General features: G+C 38.9%; 1 protein-coding gene across 1 annotated transcript in view; it reads right to left on the bottom strand.

Annotated features, from left to right (window-relative positions):
- Positions 1-7,622: 7,622 nt before the first annotated feature.
- calcr (calcitonin receptor) overlaps positions 7,623-17,421 on the bottom strand; it is a 68,854-nt gene continuing 59,055 nt past the window's right edge. Inside the window, exons 11-16 of the mRNA XM_056249692.1 lie at positions 15,895-16,048; positions 14,737-14,797; positions 14,571-14,637; positions 14,001-14,219; positions 13,872-13,913; positions 7,623-8,742 (exon numbers count right to left, since the gene is read on the bottom strand). Of these exons, the coding sequence (XP_056105667.1) occupies positions 8,521-8,742; positions 13,872-13,913; positions 14,001-14,219; positions 14,571-14,637; positions 14,737-14,797; positions 15,895-16,048 (765 nt within the window). The 3' untranslated portion in view covers positions 7,623-8,520. The remainder of the gene's footprint in view (positions 8,743-13,871; positions 13,914-14,000; positions 14,220-14,570; positions 14,638-14,736; positions 14,798-15,894; positions 16,049-17,421) is intronic.

The following is a 17,421-nucleotide window of genomic DNA, read 5'->3' as shown; positions in this document are numbered from 1 at the left end:
CATTTTCACTGTTTGTCTTTCTTAGTAACATCTACAGCAGTGTGTGTGTGTGTGTGTGTGTGTGTGTGTGTGTGAGAGAGAGAGAGAGATCGAAAGAGAGAGAGTGTGTGTGTGTGTGTGTGTTTGTGTGTGTGCGCACTTGAGAGAGAGAGAGAGAGTGTGTGTGTGTGTGTGTGTGTGTGTGTGTTTGAGAGAGAGAGTGCGTGTGTGTGTTTGAGAGAGAGTGTGTGTTTTGAGAGAGAGAGTGTGTGTGTGTGTTTGAGAGAGAGAGAGTGTGCATGTGTGTGTTTGAGAGAGAGAGAGAGAGAGTGTGTGTGTGTGTGTGTGTGTTTTAGAGAGAGAGAGAGAGTGTGTGTGTGTGTTACCCAACTGGTTGTTTTTAATGAATCTGTCACTCTTTATCGAGCAGATCTTCCCATCATGCCTCAGGCTGAAAGTTGACTCACATCTAAACACTCAAGGCAGAGATACCAGAGGTAACCAGTGTAAACTAACTCTTTCCAACTCTTTTGGATATCATTTACAAATCCTATTTACAGAACAGACTGAGAATTAGCCTGGTTAAGGCCACATTAATCTAAATAAGATAAAGACTCAAAATAAAGACTCAGTAAACACAAATTACCAGCTTTGCCTTAGAGCCAGAATCCAGTTTAATCCTTGACACAAACATCATTATTAATGGCAAGATTTAGGGAAAAGAAAATGCCATTCAGAAGTGCACTGCAAAATATACATATTATTCCTCCGTATTTTTGTCAGTTAATAAACATTCCTAAATCAAGATACATTTACTTGGACCAGGACCTGTAATGCCCTTTTATTGATGTTGTGTTTGTGTTCTTCTAGAACAGGGTTTCATGCTTGATTGTTCAAAAAACACTATTTTTCATATATTCTCCATTGTTGCAGCTCCTCTCTTCCCAGTCTGTCAGTAACGCTCTGTTTAGTTCCCGTCTCTATGAAGCCCCTCCTTCTGAAAAGCACAATGTGCTCTGATTGGTCAGCTGAACCACTGTGTTGTGATTGGTCAACCGCTTCAAGCATGTTTCGGAAATGTTACTCCCCTTAAAATCAATTGAGATTGTGCTTTTTTTAAGAAACATTCCAGATAATCTACTGAACTCTATTAGGGCAGGTCATTATCGTATTATCTTAATAGCACTAATTTGTGTCCAGATTTCATACTGACAATTATTTATTATCATGAGAAAGAAACAGATAATCATTTCAATGCAAAACTGTACGATACTTGAATCCTCTTGAAGCAGCAGACTGGGTATTGCACAAATAGCTTAAGCACAATTTATGGAAATCATTTATTCCCAATGATAATTGTAGGCCTATATCTGTGTTCATACAGCTGTACTGAGTGATTCTCTTTCATATATCCCATAAAGCTCACAGATTGCCCAGTTATTATGTCATGATACAATCAGTAGTGTTTGTGATGAATATGAATCCGCTGTCATTGTCTTCAGCACAAAGAGATGAAAGAGATGCAAACGCCTGGAGAAACGCAGAATCAAACGCTCACGATTGTCATGTTATGCGTGCGGTTATGTTCCACTTCCCCCGACAAGACTAAATATTAATCTCACAATGGTGCGTGATGACATCAGCAGTTTTTGTGTTGAATGCAAATTATATATTGGTGCTTGTTCAAACAACAATACACTAAGGACTAAAAAAAAGAGAGACCGCAGAAACCAATTTCATAAGTATATATCCGATTGAAATTGCTGAACAAAACAACAACATCAGTAGAATGTCATCTCTGGATTAATAGAAAATGAAAAATGATTTTCAGAATGAAATGTGAGACATTTACACAGTGCAAAACCTTTATACTCAAATCAAATCAACTAATTTCATGTTGTGACCCAAGATGAAAAATACAATCAGAATTTCAGGTATTCATAATTTTTTTTTTTTTACCCTAATTATCAATCGGATAATAAATATTGTATTAGACCAATTTGATCTTAACATTCAGATAACATTTTGAACCTCCCGTAGATTAAAATAACATTGTAAGACTTATCTTGCGGTTAAATTCAATTATATTCCCCATAAATGTTCCCACTGACTACAGAAAGGCCACATATTTGATATGTCTGTCATATTTAGGGCCGGTCAGGCATAAAACTATCAAATGTAAAGTGCTATTATGCTATTTTAAAGGTTCCTAATGTTGTTTTAGAGGTCTCCTACAACAGGTTCACACGCACTCAAGATAAAAAAAAACACTTTATTTTTCTCATAATATACATTGCACCTCACCTCATTTCTGAAAACGGTTCTAGAAGATTCAGCCCCTCCTTTCAGAGAGACTACTCTGCTCTGATTGGTCAGTCGGCCAGTCTGTTGTGATTGGTCGACCACTTACAGCGCGTGTCGGAAACGAAATGCTTCCTCAGCATTTGATACTCAGAGATACAAACGGGAACGATAGTGTCGGTTTTTCCGTATTAATTCCAGCCCGAGTCCTCATCCTTTTGAATTGCTGCAAAGTGGATTCTCAGCACTGAAAACAGCATCTTCTCGACATGAACTACATGAACCAAACTCTTCCAGTCTCAGCTACAACTACAGTGTTTGAGGGTCAAATCAGAGCTGCCAACTCTCAGGCATTGGCCGTGAGACACACACATTTGATTGGTTTCACACGCTCACACACCACACCCCCGATTTCTCACTGAAGTGTCAACCTGGTCGGTCAAATGCCTGGAAGATGAGTTTATCTATATATCTACCTGTTGAGCCACTCGTGATCGACTAGTTATGCCGCAAATTAGCTAAAATCTCCTGGAATCTAGAGCGAGCCAAGGGGGTAATCCACCAGCCGGAAACTGAAGTCTCCCCGGGCGCCGCCATTGGCTAACAAGCCTTCACCTGCTGTTAGCATTCCATTGACTCCCATTCATTTTTGCGTCACTTTGACAGCGAATAACTTTACATCTGAGACGTTTAAAGACTCCATTTGTCCATTATTTATTTCTAAAGAAACACAACAATGTATAAAATGCTCCATTACCTTGTATCTTACGTTGTGGCCCCGTAGAAGCAGTTTTTGTAAAAAAAAATAGGCTAACGATTGCGTCATAACACACGACTCTCTGTCGCATAAAAGAGAAATTACCGTAAAGACAGATGTAGAAGTTCACGCGCAATCGGGGGACGTGGAGGCATAAAGTCAAGGGAGAAGCCGTAGAGAGTCATAAAGTTGCTCCTGCTGCTAGCTCATGAACAGCTAATACTCACGATCTCCGGCTCTGCAAGATTCAGAAGGGAATGATTCAGATTCCTCTTGGCACCGCTACTAGAAGACGTACAACTGTCAAGCCCCGTTCACACTACACGCGACTTTGTCGCTGCAAGTCGCCAGGCGCTGGGGTCGCTAGTGGGCGTTCCCACTACTGGTTGACTAGTATGACATCCAAAAGACAGCGAATCAGCTTTCTTGCCATCCATCACTGCAGGCCCAGGGGCTGAGGAGAAGGATCACGTGCGCTCCACTCCCATTGGTTGTCGCTCGCGAAAATCGCTCTTCATTTGCATAGTTAAAAATTTCTCAACTTTGTGCGTCGCTAGACACGCCCCATCTAGTCGCCAACGGTCGCTGTCGCGCGTGTCGCTGGAAGTGCGCGCTCACCATTGAAATGAATGGTATCGCGTCGCGTGTAATGTGAACGGGGCTTCAGTCAGGTTGCTCACGTCACAACTACGTCTTCAAGCTCAGTTTAAGCATGCGCAGTGCGTTTGGTAATCAGAAAGTGAGTGCTTCTATTTGACTTCACTTTTCTCCGTTGAAGTCAAGGGGGTAATCCATCGACCGGAAGTTGAAGCCGGCCGGGTGCCGCCATGTTGTAGCAGAACTTCACTTGCGTTAGCATTTCCATTGACTCCCATTCATTTTTGCGTCACTTTGACAGCGAATAACTTTACATCTGAGGCGTTTAAAGACTCCATTTGTCCATTATTTATTTCTAAAGAAACACGACAATGTATAAAGGGCTCCATTACCTTCTATGTTACACTATGGCCCCGTAGAAACAGATTTAGTAAAAATAGGCTAACGATTGCGTCATAACCACTCGACTCTCTGTCGCGCTGTACAGAAGTTACCGTACAGACAGGAGGAGAAGCTCGCAGGCAATCGGGGGGACGCCCCGTCAAGGGAGAAGCCCATAGATAATGAGTCCATAAAAGCAACAGAATGCTTACTCCTGCTCACTCACGCCAAAGAACTCTTTGCTCAAGTTCCCCGTCTCTGCAAGATTAACGTTGGCAGTTTTCACGCACAGCTACTAGAAGATTAACGTCTGTCAGACAGGTTGCTCACGTCATCAAGCTTAGTTTGAGTCGGTCTGAGTCTGCGCGTCAGGAACGGAAGTTCTCAAAAATCGCTAAAAGTGGGCTTCAACTGTCTCAACTGAGTTCCAATGAGATGGCTCTGTCCATTTCTTTTACTGTCTATGGTTGAAGTCTATGGGGTCGCTGTGTCCATTTCTTTTACTGTCTATGGAGCGAGCGCGCACGCGAGACAGAGATTGCGCTCCAAACTGCGTAGCGCGCGCGCACGTCAGAGAGGGAAAGCGAGCGAGAGACCCAAGCATCCCGTTGGAGAATGTCATCTTTTAAAAAAGGTAATGGGTTACAAGTATGTTTTGTTGTCATATTATCATTTATAGTTATTTTGGATCTCATTAGGCCGATTTCTCAGCATATTATAATGAGGGACCATTCAAACCAAGTGTGTTTATCCAAATCTGATGTGTTTTATGGTCATGTCTGGAAGGGCAGAGGGAGGAGAGCACATGTTCGGAGCAAACAAAGGACATTTGTCCGTCCTGCACCTGTAGAGGCTGACGTTTAGTAGACGTGACACCGCCGATGCCAGAAATATCTTCAACTGCTGTCTGTGCTTCTACACCCGAGGCCGATCAAACCACATCTTAGTCACAAAAGTCAATTAGCCTATACTGAATGGGTTTAGCCATGATGTTGAACTGAAATGCTAAATGAAGATGCCTTGCTCTCTCAAGCAGCATTTGTACAGTAGTGGCCGAAAGTTTGGAAAATTGACATCTTCACCATTTAATCAAATATTAAGAATTTGCTAAAGATTTTGTAAGCATATTGTGTAGTTGTGCTTGGAGTCAATAGTTTTATTTGTGATAACGCAATGAAACGAGAGAAAACCAATGAAATATTAATAACTGATTAGTGATTGTTGTAGTCAATGTTATTTTTATTTATTTTTTGCATAGTAAAATAATACCTGTAGCTGTAGTTTGCTTTTTTGTGCCAAATAATTCTGTCAGATAAATACTTTAACCGAGTTTAGTGTTTGGTTCTTCCCTCATATTTAAAATATTTTTAAAAATAAAATATTTTCCTCATGTATTGATGGTTTAATCAAACTTGTAGGGTCGTTATAAAGAAATATCCTCTCCGGACATCACTTTTGGCCACTACTGTATATATTTCTTAGATTCAGTGATATGAGAAAGAGTGGTATAATGCGATTATGCTTTTTTTTTTTTTTTCTAAATGGAAAAAGATTATTTGGGATGTGTACTTGTATATGTGTATGTCAAAATATATGCAAATTATCTACTAAGTAAGTATCAGATATTAGCCAACAGATTTAATTTGATGTACAATATAGAGGCATGTGGAGTTTGTACACATGGACACGATTGCAAAGAGTTGGACAAAATATTTTTTTTTCTTCTGATGGTATCTCCAACATAAGCAATACACTTCAAAAACATGAGCAAGAAATGTAGCTTTTCGACTTGAAACTTAGAACTGTAGCTCAAACGAGCTTAATGACTGACTGTAAATGCACCATGATAAATCAATTACACATTGGACTAAAACAATTACATGGTGAATACCAAATCCGAGATACTGACACAACTCACAATGAAATGACCCAACTGTCACAATTTCACCTCGAACCCATTGAAACACAACACACTATGTACAGCTAAACATCTCTTTTAAATATAAGTACAGTGTTGTAATCCATAGTAACAAAAAAAAAAACATTTCGTACAGAAGAAAAGACAAGCTTTCAGACTTCCAGAGTGTCATTGTATCATATATAAATTCACACAGTAGGAAAGCATTCCTATACTGTAAATACTTAAAAGGTACACTATGTAACTTTTGGCTCTCTAGCGATTAAAAAACAAAACTGCATGTATTTTGCGGGATAACATTGGTCTGGTTTTGCTTCGGCTCTGTGGGACTGTGCGGATGAATATAGTTATCCTTCTGCGCATAAAACATTCCCTATAAGACTTAAGAGATATAACCAGTTTAGATGGAATGAATCTCAAACTGACTAGCTGAAGACGCTACTGTAGCTTAACCCCTTAATATCCAGCACACACAGTGCTACAATAACTATATGAAATGAGCCTTCACAATAGATAATGCTTTACAATAAACTCTGTTAGAGAGATACATATGGCAATTTATCTGTCCAATAAAATACCTTACCTGTTGAGTAAATAAAACACAACCTCTTTGTTGCTTTTACATTTCGAACTCCTAAGTTCTCAAAAAAGAAATCTCTGAAAAGCCAAGCCAATGTTGGTTCTTGTTTTATTACGAGCTCTATCGCCTTCTCTTGTACTTTGTGCGGCATTTGTTTAAAACGGGTGATTCCTTGGAGGATTGAGATTTAGTTGCTCCACGTCAACCTTTCTCGCCGGTTGTGACAACTAACCTCTGCCGTCCACTAAACCATACCGCCAGGTCTAAAATATAACACTTATAGTGAATCCGGGTAAGACAAAAACACGTTTCGAAAGAACGATTGATGATGTATTGACTGATCTGTTACCGTAATTCTGAACAAAAAAAGTTACATAGTGTATCTTTGAATAGATTTTTGCATGTGATCTTTTAACGATAAGGTATTTGATTCTCATTTAGCAGTAATTGATATATTTATAAAAGATCCTTTTCGTTGTAGTTGCACATGTTCATTTAGTATCTGTGTGAGTTGTTGCTGTATTCTTGTGACAGCTGCCTGTCATCCGGACGCCACGGACGTCTTGTCCTCACTGTTGTTCAGTCTACACACTTAAATATGTGGCGTGATGCTCTACATTTTGTTTCAGAAAAGTGTTTTTCTTCAGTCATGACAACAAGATGATTTTATTACACCTATATGTATATTTATGTATCATTACCAGTTCAACATTTTGGCGTTTTGAATGTTTATGAAAGCAATCTCTTTAAGGTCAACAAGGCTGCATTTTTCTAGATCAAAAATACAATAAAAACTGTAAAATTGTGGAAAATTATTACAATTTAAAATAACTGTCTTCTATTTTAATATATATTTTAAAATTATATATATTCCTGTAATAGCAAAATTGAATTTTCAGCATCATCACTCCTGTCTTCAGTGTCACATGATCCTTTAGATTTCACATTTGATAAACGTGAAATTCACATTGATAAATAGAAAGTCTATTAGAGCAGCATTTATTTGAAATATAAATATTTTGTAATCATGTAAAATGCTTTACTGTCATTTTTGATCAATTTAATGCATCCATGCTGATATATATACATACATATGTGCAGTGTATATATATAAATATAACATTTAAATTGAGTTTAAGATATAAATATTTTATTTAGAGCTCGATTTATTTTAATCAGTACATCTAATGTGCTGATTTCTTATTTTGCGGTTTCTTATTTTCAGCCTAATTCAGTCAGTCCCACGAGTAATTTGTGGTCCAATAAAGGCAAGCGAAGAAAGGTGTATTATTGATCACTGGTCTCTTTTTTGTTTTGTTTTTGTTTACAGAATACATGTCTATGCATATCTATGCACAGGTTTATGAATTGACTTTCAAGCAGTCCTAAAATTGTCCATGTTGTTCATCTTTTTCCTCCACACCCCCTTTCGCAACAAAGACGAGGCAGAAAAGCACAGCTGCAAAAACAATAAAGCAGTCAGGAGTCTCGCAAGACGGATAAAAAGCTATTTTCGAATGCGAAGTGACCATCGGACAGATCCCTGTAACCTCTTTTGACGTTTCAGTGAAAGGATTCAGGCACAGATGAACTCTCCTTTGTTCAGAGACGGATGAGTGTAGCCTGTCTTCTAGAGGATCGTTTCCCAGCTTGAGAGTGTCCCACAAATCGACACATCCTTTGGTTTTTTGCGAAGAAACTTTTTTGTTTTGTGGCCACGGGCCTGAAAAGGATGTGAAGGGAGCCTGAATCTAGCAGCTTTAATATGACATATTTTGCGACCCGTGTCTGTATTTTTCCGCTTCCTCCGCGTTTCAACTCGCAGAAGCAGAGCAGTAGAGTTTCAGTGGTGCCAACACACAGGCTTTGAATGCTCAGCTCTTAAGTGCTGTCTGAGATGGGGGAGTTTGCGAACATTCAGTCAATGTTGCTTTGCTGTAAAGGAGCCTCCAGTCTCCAGTTCGACTGAATCACTTCTTTGCCAGTATCGTCTTTTTCTCCGAACGTTCACGCGTACGTCTCGCCCGTCTTGAGGGCCACTAGCTCTGAGTCTTCTGTTTGTTTGCCGTTCAAGTGTTCACTGTTGCAGTCGTGATGGAACATGAACGCGGGCACCTCGGTGATGGAGGTGGCGGTGTAGGAGGTGGACCTCATGGAGCAGTGCTCGCGTCGACGCTGACCCCACTGGGCTTTGTATTGCATCCACTGCCGTTTCAGAGCTCCCTGGACCTGCAGTGAAACACGTCAGAATCAGAGAAACGAAATACTGTTTTCACTGTCGCTTCTGATTAATGCATTCTTGCTGAATAAAAGAAAAAAAATGGGTTACACTTTATTTTAAGTTGTCATTGTTACAGTGTAATTATATATTTAAAGGGGTCATATAATGGTACATGCACTTTTACAAGTTGATTGTACTGAAATGTGTGTTGGCAGTGCCTGTACACAACCATCATAAAATGATAAAAATCCATCCAGTGGTTTTGTTTTAATCTCCTTATATGTTTTCCCCTGCCTCAAATCGAGCCGTTCGATTTTGTGACGTCACACGCTCGGGAAGCCCCTCCCACGATTGTTGATTGACAGCATCGTTTCAACACAGACCCGCCCTCGCTCATGAGGGAGCTGTCAATCATAGTCTGCGCGGACCGGCGCGGTCATTGTTGATATGCTGGAGCACTGTCTATGAGCAGAATGGCGTCTAAGCGATTGTGGTGTTCTGTTCTTGGGTGTAATAACGAACACAGCAGTCATTTTAATGTTCCTAAATCCGAACTGCTGAAGACGCAGTGGCTGAGTTTTGTTTTCGAAGGGAATATTCCCCACGAGCAACGTCAATGCTCTCATGTTTGCGCGAATCATTTCTCAGCAGACTGCTTTATAAACGAGGGTCAGTATAAAGCTGGTTTTGCTAAGAAGCTGCTCATGAAAAAAGGATCGGTACCAGCTATTCGTGTTCCTGCTGAACCTCTAGAACAACTGAAGTGAGTGTAACGTTTTATTAAACTTTATATTAATATTTATATTAATCTTTGCAAATCGCTAGCTGCACGCTTCACAATGAATGCGTCTAAGGTTTACACTTAGGGTACATTATGGCATGTACATTACGGCATCTATGTATGATGTTCTCAATATAATTCATAATCCCACGTTTATACTGAACAACGCGTTATTGTTATTGTGTTACAAACGGTGTACGCACAGAACAGAGAGGCGGAGTGAGCAAAGCTCATTATCATTTAAAGTCATATGCACTGAAACGGCGTGCTGAAAACAGAGCTGTTTTTGACCAAGTAAAATAAGTGTTTTCTTACAATAGTAATGAGAATTTTTAATTAAAGTATAATACTAACTTTTAAATTAGACCCTAAAGAATCATACTAGCTTGTACAAAAATGGCATTATATGACCCCTTTAAGTACTAAGTAATATTAAGCAACTACATGTACTTACTATAGGGTTAGGGTAGGATTAGGATTTGGTTGAGGGTTAGTTGCATGTAATTATGCATAAGTATTAATAAGTACATAACATATGTAATAAGGACACTGTAAAATAAAGCGTTACCTAATAATCTTACTGACACAGTATACTGGTAGAATGTAAATATGTTTTTGGCTATTTTACAGAATCAGCCAGTGAATTTTTTCTCTTTTTTTTTGAAAGTTGAATGTAATTGGACAAAGCTGTAGTCATTTTTTCTTGCGCTGAGACGTCTCATCAGTCAGAACATTCTTTGAGCTTTGTAGTTTTATTATAACCATCTTTGAACTTGAGTCAAACACAGTCTGTGATCAGTCTTTAAACAACTATATTAAATTATTAAACACTTATACAAATTGCGGTTGAATTTGATGTTCATCAATTTCAGGTAGCAGGTTTCAGTTTAACATCTGTTTTTATCTGGTAACATCTGGTGTCCCAGAGCCTTGTCAGGACATAGAGAAAATTGTGATTTGACAAGCTGTGCATCAAAGTTACTTTAAACTGTACTTTTATTTATTCTTTTTGTTGTTGTTTTTTTATTTCCAACTTTCTTTAGTGTGTAATGCTGCAGTTTGAGCCTGAAAAAGGTCTGCAAAGGTACAAAGCAAAAAGTCACTGCTAAGTGAGATATTTTCTGTATCAGTGTCACTGTTTCTGAACTCCCTGAAACTCCTCCATAGCAGTCTTGAGTTTTCTTCTGGGAACAAACGTCAAAATATTCCTCATTTAAATAATTCCCACCCAAGGCATATGCAAAAAAAAAAGAAAGAAAAAAATCGAGTGAGCCCTGGTTGAGTTAGTAGTATGTTAAAACTTGCGGTTATGGTAAGGAGCGTCACATTTCTGCAACACTCTCCAAGCTGTTGACCAATCACAACACACTGGTCCAGCCGACCAATCAGAGCACATTGTGCTTTCCAGAAGGAGGGGCTTCATAGAGACAGGAACTAAACAGAGCGTTACTGACAGACTGGGAAGAGAGGAGCTGCAACAATGTCAAATATGTGAAAATTTTTTGAACATTAAAGCATGAAAAACTATTCTAGTAGAGCCCCAAAACAAAATCAAGACGTTGTAATAGGGCATAATAGGTCCACTTTAATGAAAAATGTTAATTTGACATAAATATGCTTTGACCATAACTTTAGAAATAATTAAGTTTTTGTTTTATCCTCCGTCAGCATGTGGGAATTATATTACTGTATTATTATCATAACTGATTTTGATGCGCCAATTACCGCTCTATACTTTTAACACATAACAAAGAGGGATATTGGATCAGGCACAAATCATGAGGAGACGGGGGCACAGGGGAAGGACATTAGACTAGAACGAATCATTACGCTGAGGTAAACAAACACCACCACAAAGAAAAATGTTATTCTGTATCAGTTCTCCTTTTATTGTCCTGAAACAGGATCTGTGCTTAGGACACATCTAAATAGTTTGTAGACGCGCTGATGCTGATGCGAGCTGGCTGCTGCTCATGCATAAGCTAATAATTGACCCATTTTCCAGGCCCAGAAATAATTCGGCATGTTTAAAACATGACTTACACATAGGCGGATGAAAGGCGCTAATTCATTCCATTCAAGTTCGTGCCAGGAACCTCATGCTGAGTATTCTAATGAAACTGTGTCTTCATTGTTTTGGTTTTGTCATGCATAAGTGCTCTTAGTCTGTTTTCCTCAAGTCTGGTAAATGCGTTTTGACGTGGCTGTTGGTATTTACTGCCACTTAATACTCTTTTCATGTACTCATGTACCCCTCACTTCAAGAGACGCTTCAAGAACACGTCTGGCTTTCAAATAGATGTTCAGTGAATGTGTAAACACATGACATGAGAAACGCCTCCATCCTTTGTGACTACGACCGACCCTTGAGAAAGTTATATCAGTGGCAGTACAATGCAACAGCAAAGGTCTTAATCAAAAAATATTTAGGCCTAAATTTAAAGTAGCCATGAAATCAAAATGGACAAGTCTTATTTTATTTATGGAATATTGCAGTATTTATTATAAATGATGTATCCAGGCACATTATTATTTCTCGTGCCCTCATAATCTTATATCAAAATAACTTCCCCTCCCTCTTGCAGCGTCATCTCTTCTCTTCTCTGATGATGTTTTTACTGGTGTGAGGGCGGGGCAACCTGTCACTCACATCAGATCCACCAATAGCAAACCAGTTAAAATGTATGAGAATGTATTTATTGATGATAAATATATAAATATGGTAATTGTGTTTTTAAACAAGTTTATTAATACTATTACAGAAATATTGCCTGCTACTTACCTATTTAATGTGTGACTGAAAATATGCAAAGCAAGTTTACGTTATTATAAGTTTATATTAGTTATGTTAAAACTGTGTAATCCAAATTGTTGAAAATATTATATGCAATTCAAATAAATAAATCTTAAATTTAGGCATATATATACAGAGAGAGAGAGAGAGTGATGAATGATATTGTTTACATAATCTCTTTGAGTTAATTTAACTTAATCTCTTTAAAAACCTGATTTTCACATTCACGGTGAACAGCCGTGTCATGTGTGCGTCATGACAGATCATGGAGGAAAGCGACATCAGCCATGTCTGAATCAATGTGTCAGTTGCACAACATGGCCAGGTATTCACCCAGAAACTCGCTGAATGCCTGACTGACTTCCTGAACACCAGCCACTTGGACAAAACGTCAAGCTATCTTAAAGGTCACATCCTTCACACAGGGGGTGATTTCGCTTACGTTTAGCCCCTTTTATAAGGATGGCAGGCATTACTTTAACATAGTTTAATGTGATGTGGAAAGCAATTGTTGTTTAGTGACCTCATGTCAATTTAAACCTGAATGCTGTATTCCAAGTCATCTCAATAGTTTTAAATTGCCCCAATTATGCTATTTTAAAGGTTCCTAATTTTGTTTTGGTGGTCTCCTACAACAGGTTCACATGCACCCAAGGTCAAAAACACTTTATTTTTCTCATAATATACATTGCACATCACCTAATTTCTCAAAGTGTCTGAAAACGGTTTGTTCGAAGATTCAGACTCTCTAAGCCCCTCCTTTCCGAGAGACTACTCTTCTCTGATTGGTCAGATGGCCCAGTGTGTTGTGATTGGTTGACCGCTTACAGCGGTCATTACCATATCTGACTTTCAGCTCTGAAGGCTTCCTCAGCACTTGAGACAGTGATACGAACAGTAACGATAGTGTTGGTTTTTCTGTTTTTCAAAGTGGATTCACAGCACTGTAAACTGTGTCGTCTCGACATGTCGACAACACGAACCAAACTTCCAGTCTCAGCTTCAACTACAGTGTTTCAGGACGGGTCAAAGTGGACCTCGTTTGCGGGCAGCCAATGAAGACCATACAGTCTGGCATTATGCAAATTTGTTACATTTTGTTACGCAGGCATGTGACAGGAAGTGAGACTGGAATTGCTGATGACTTATTTCAGCAGTTTAGAATCGATTCTTTCTTTTAGGAGACAATAACTCTTTTGCAATCACAAATAGCTATATTACACACTGCATAAACTTGTAATCTGACGTACCTCTTGAATGTCATTCTCCATTCCACATATTCACATTGGCGAATTCTAGTTTTGTTGCGAAACGTGTAAACCAATGACTTTTGACATTACAACTTGCCACTCTATATTTTGGTTCGAATGTGAATTATCCATTACGAGAGAGTTGTATGGACTACTTTTATGGGGTTTTTATGATGTTGCATGGAAAATATTAAAATGATATTCCTCAAAAATTAAAACCTATCTAGATGAGGGTGAGTAAACAATGCCAGAATTAGCATTATGGGGTGAAATATCCCTTTATAATGATGTTAGTCTGCTCAGTCTGCTTACCTCTCCATTGAAAAAACAGAATATGGTTGCCACCAGCAATCCCTTGCAAAACAGAAAATATGGAAGCATTAACAATCATTTTTAGGTGTCTTCCACAAGTAAAAAGAGTTAGCATTCAGTCCGAGTTACCTGGTAATGCATTAATATGTGCATGATGTAATCATATATCTCTCCTGCCAAGCGGTTTTCTGGCCGCCAAGGGAAGATGACGAACTGAATGCCCAATAAGGGCACCAGAATGAGGGTGGCTCTCACCGCCTTCATATACATGTTAGACTCCGCTCGGTGCGTATCTCTCAGTTTGGTCACTAAGACCCGTACTATGTTCAGCAGAAAGAATAAATTGACCTGCAACATAAAAAGATATATATGTAAAATGAACTCCAAACAGTCTTTAACTAACATGCTCTATTTAGATTTTAATTTCACACAGAGTTACCACAATTAACTCTGTGTGACAGTGTAGTCATTGACTCGATAATCCAATTTGAACAGAAACACTATCTAATGAGAAGTTAAACGCAATGTTTGTCATTTGCGGCTCTAAGAACATAATATTGCATTCAAACTTTTCCTCAAAATGAAGCATTCTCAAGTTTTGTTCATGATTAAAATGGATTACTCAGAGACGGATTCATGGTAAATACCGTGTGAATTATGCAAAGCTCAATATGATAGATAATAAATGAATGGACTCACTAATAAAGCTGCCATAATGGGGCCGTGAACCACGTAGAGCAGATGGGTCTCCACACTCATCCAGCAGCTAGTGGAAAAATATAATAAATCTCATATCAGACCCACTGTCCACTGAATCTGGCCTGTCTTCTGTATTTACTGCTGAAAAGCAGTGAACATTACTCACTTGTCATCAAAGTATTTCTTTCTCGCCACAGCATGGATGGATGCAGGCACCAAGGGGAATCCTGTTGAAAGGAGAATTGAGACATAAGTCACAAAATATTATGCCTCTAATGCAAAATGAATGATAACGCTGTAACTGTTATTAGACGGTGAGCCACGACCACGTGAAATGCGTAACTTGATTTATTGAAGTATTTGAAATCATAGCGCTTTACAGGCTCATCATTTATAGGCTAAAAAAAAACAGTTGTCTTTGATGCAAGACGAGGGGACGATTATTAGTAAATAATGACTTACATTTCAGCCTGTTTCTCACCCAAAGTTATCAAATAATAATGCACAGATGATATGAACTATGATACATTTATGGTGTTTTTCCCCCTTCGATTATATGGGAAGGTATGGCATTTTCCATTTGTTTTTCACAGTCAAACGTAAGTCATGTAGGGTAAAACAACAAGAGGATGAGGAAATAATTACATATTTTTGGGTGACATATTCCTGTAATGATGAGAATTTTAACAGCGGCTTTGAATATCCTCAGGACAGCTTGAAAAGCCACAAGGCGGATTTTCTACAGATGGTCGAGGGCTGTCTTTTCTCCCTTTGGAAATGGATGATCCGGCACAGGGTTATCGCACAATCTTTAATAATGCTCCACAATTCAAGGCTTTCTTTTTTTTGTCCATATGTTAGCTACTTCCTAACCCATGTCATTGCTGACACAGAGAACAGCCGAAACAAGATAGTTAAGCCCTGATCTTCAATAAACCGTCCTAATAAAACTGTCAGTGGGAACAGTAAAGTACATCCGAATGTGAAATAAACCACGACCCCAAACATCCACAACTGTCCAGCATATTGTGTCCTAACTGTGGATTGGCTGATTCGTCTGAGTTTCGTCTGTGTTTGTGCCGGCGAGCGACAGTGTTTTCTGTTTATGGAGCAAGAGGACATGACCACGAGCAAATGTATCCAATAAATTATGGAGCAAAGACTAATGAAACAACTGCCTTTGAAAGCAGGTCACGATAAACTCCGTGCTTAGCAAATAGAAAGGGCGTTCATATTTACAATTTAGAGTTGGCTGACAGATGGGAAAGCAAAACTGGGAGCTGCGTTCAGACGTGGGGAGCAGAGCTGGCGGAGACAGACTCACCCCAGCCCAGAAGATAATACCAGTGCAGATGCTGCTCCTCTGCAAATACGGCCACCACAATCAGCGTGTGCAGGTAAATCCCCTCGCAGAGCATCCAGAAATAGTTACAGCCCAGCATGTACATGTGGAAGAAGTGCAGCACCTTGCAGCCAATCTGCAGAGGGACAAAAGGGAGAGAATGAAGTAGACGGGTGCTTTAAGTTTCACAATTCAGGCAAAATCTAACAGGACAGCTCTGCCGAAATGAGTGTCCAAGCCAATTTATACTGGTTTGGTTCTGGTCTAGCTAGTTAAGAATTAATGCTTTGCCAGTTATCTACTGCAGTGGTTGGTAACATTTATTTTTAATAAAATCAATTTCATGAATTGCATAGGCACTGCAATATGCAAAATTATTTACAAGGTATAGGCTGAGTAGGACAACTCATAATTTAATATAAGCATAATTTAATAAACAGCAGAAATGTGATTTAACAGCCTAACATATTAAACAAACACTAATTTAGCTAATACGAAAACAATATTTGGATTAGTGACAAACTTAAAACTATGGGAAGCATTTTCTCCTTTCTTTTAAAAGTCCATTTATTTTGATATCCTAATTATGCATGATTATATATTGAGTTTAATTTTATTATTGGATGAATTCTGGTTATTGTTTGAGACGTGTGTGTTGCGTAACAATCTGGCTAGAAAAAAACAGCTATTGTGGTGCCAAACCCCCTCATGGAAAAAGAAAGCCTTCGTGTTTACAACTGTTACAATGAGCCCTTATCAGGATCAATTGAACACTGGATTTTCAAAAGTATGTGAAGTTCATGGCATACACTCTTTAACCTCTAAGAGTTTTACAAGGCGGTCTGTTATTGTAGGGACATCGACTTTACATTTTCACACCCCTGTACAAAACTAACTGTGATTGGTTGCTTTACATGTCAGTCGGACTGCCAATGAAAGCAGACCTATGGAGTCCAGACCTTCTACCATCGGTCTGAAGGTCTGGCTACACGAGACTAGGTGACATGCAAAGTTATATAGTTAGTATAATGTCTAAAGTGGACTGTCGAAATAAAGCGCACCCTTAAATAAATTAAATTAGCAAAAAAAAAAAGTGTTTTCAAACAGGTTTCAGAATCTGTTATTGATCTGCAAAGCAGATAGTCCCGCCTCAAGCTCACGCTATTGGTTGAGCCAGTTTTTACTGTGTTGGCCAAAGTGTTAACTTGGATATGAAAGGCCTACTTGTAGTTGATCTTGCAAATTAAAGAATACCAATTTTTGATCTCTAACATGGCCTGGACGATCCCTTCCTCTGAATTTTTGAGTTGTCTGGCTGCTTTGTAAGAACATGTGTGCAGTTTTAATTAGAAAATACTGGCAAAGTGTCTATTCTCAATCCGCTGAGCTGGATCACACACACCTCCCAACAACACGTCAGTCATCCAGATTAACTTTTTACCATATGTCCATGGCATAGCTCTCTTCTGCCTGCTACACCCACGCAACTGGCAGCAAATCCTCACACAT

Source organism: Rhinichthys klamathensis, unplaced genomic scaffold, assembly GCF_029890125.1.
Source record: "Rhinichthys klamathensis goyatoka isolate OS25496 unplaced genomic scaffold, OSU_Roscu_1.1 h1tg000060l_1, whole genome shotgun sequence".
In the NCBI taxonomy this organism is placed as follows: Eukaryota; Metazoa; Chordata; class Actinopteri; order Cypriniformes; family Leuciscidae; genus Rhinichthys; species Rhinichthys klamathensis.
Note: the sequence above shows the minus strand (reverse complement) of the source record. Positions and strands in the feature narration are given on the sequence as shown.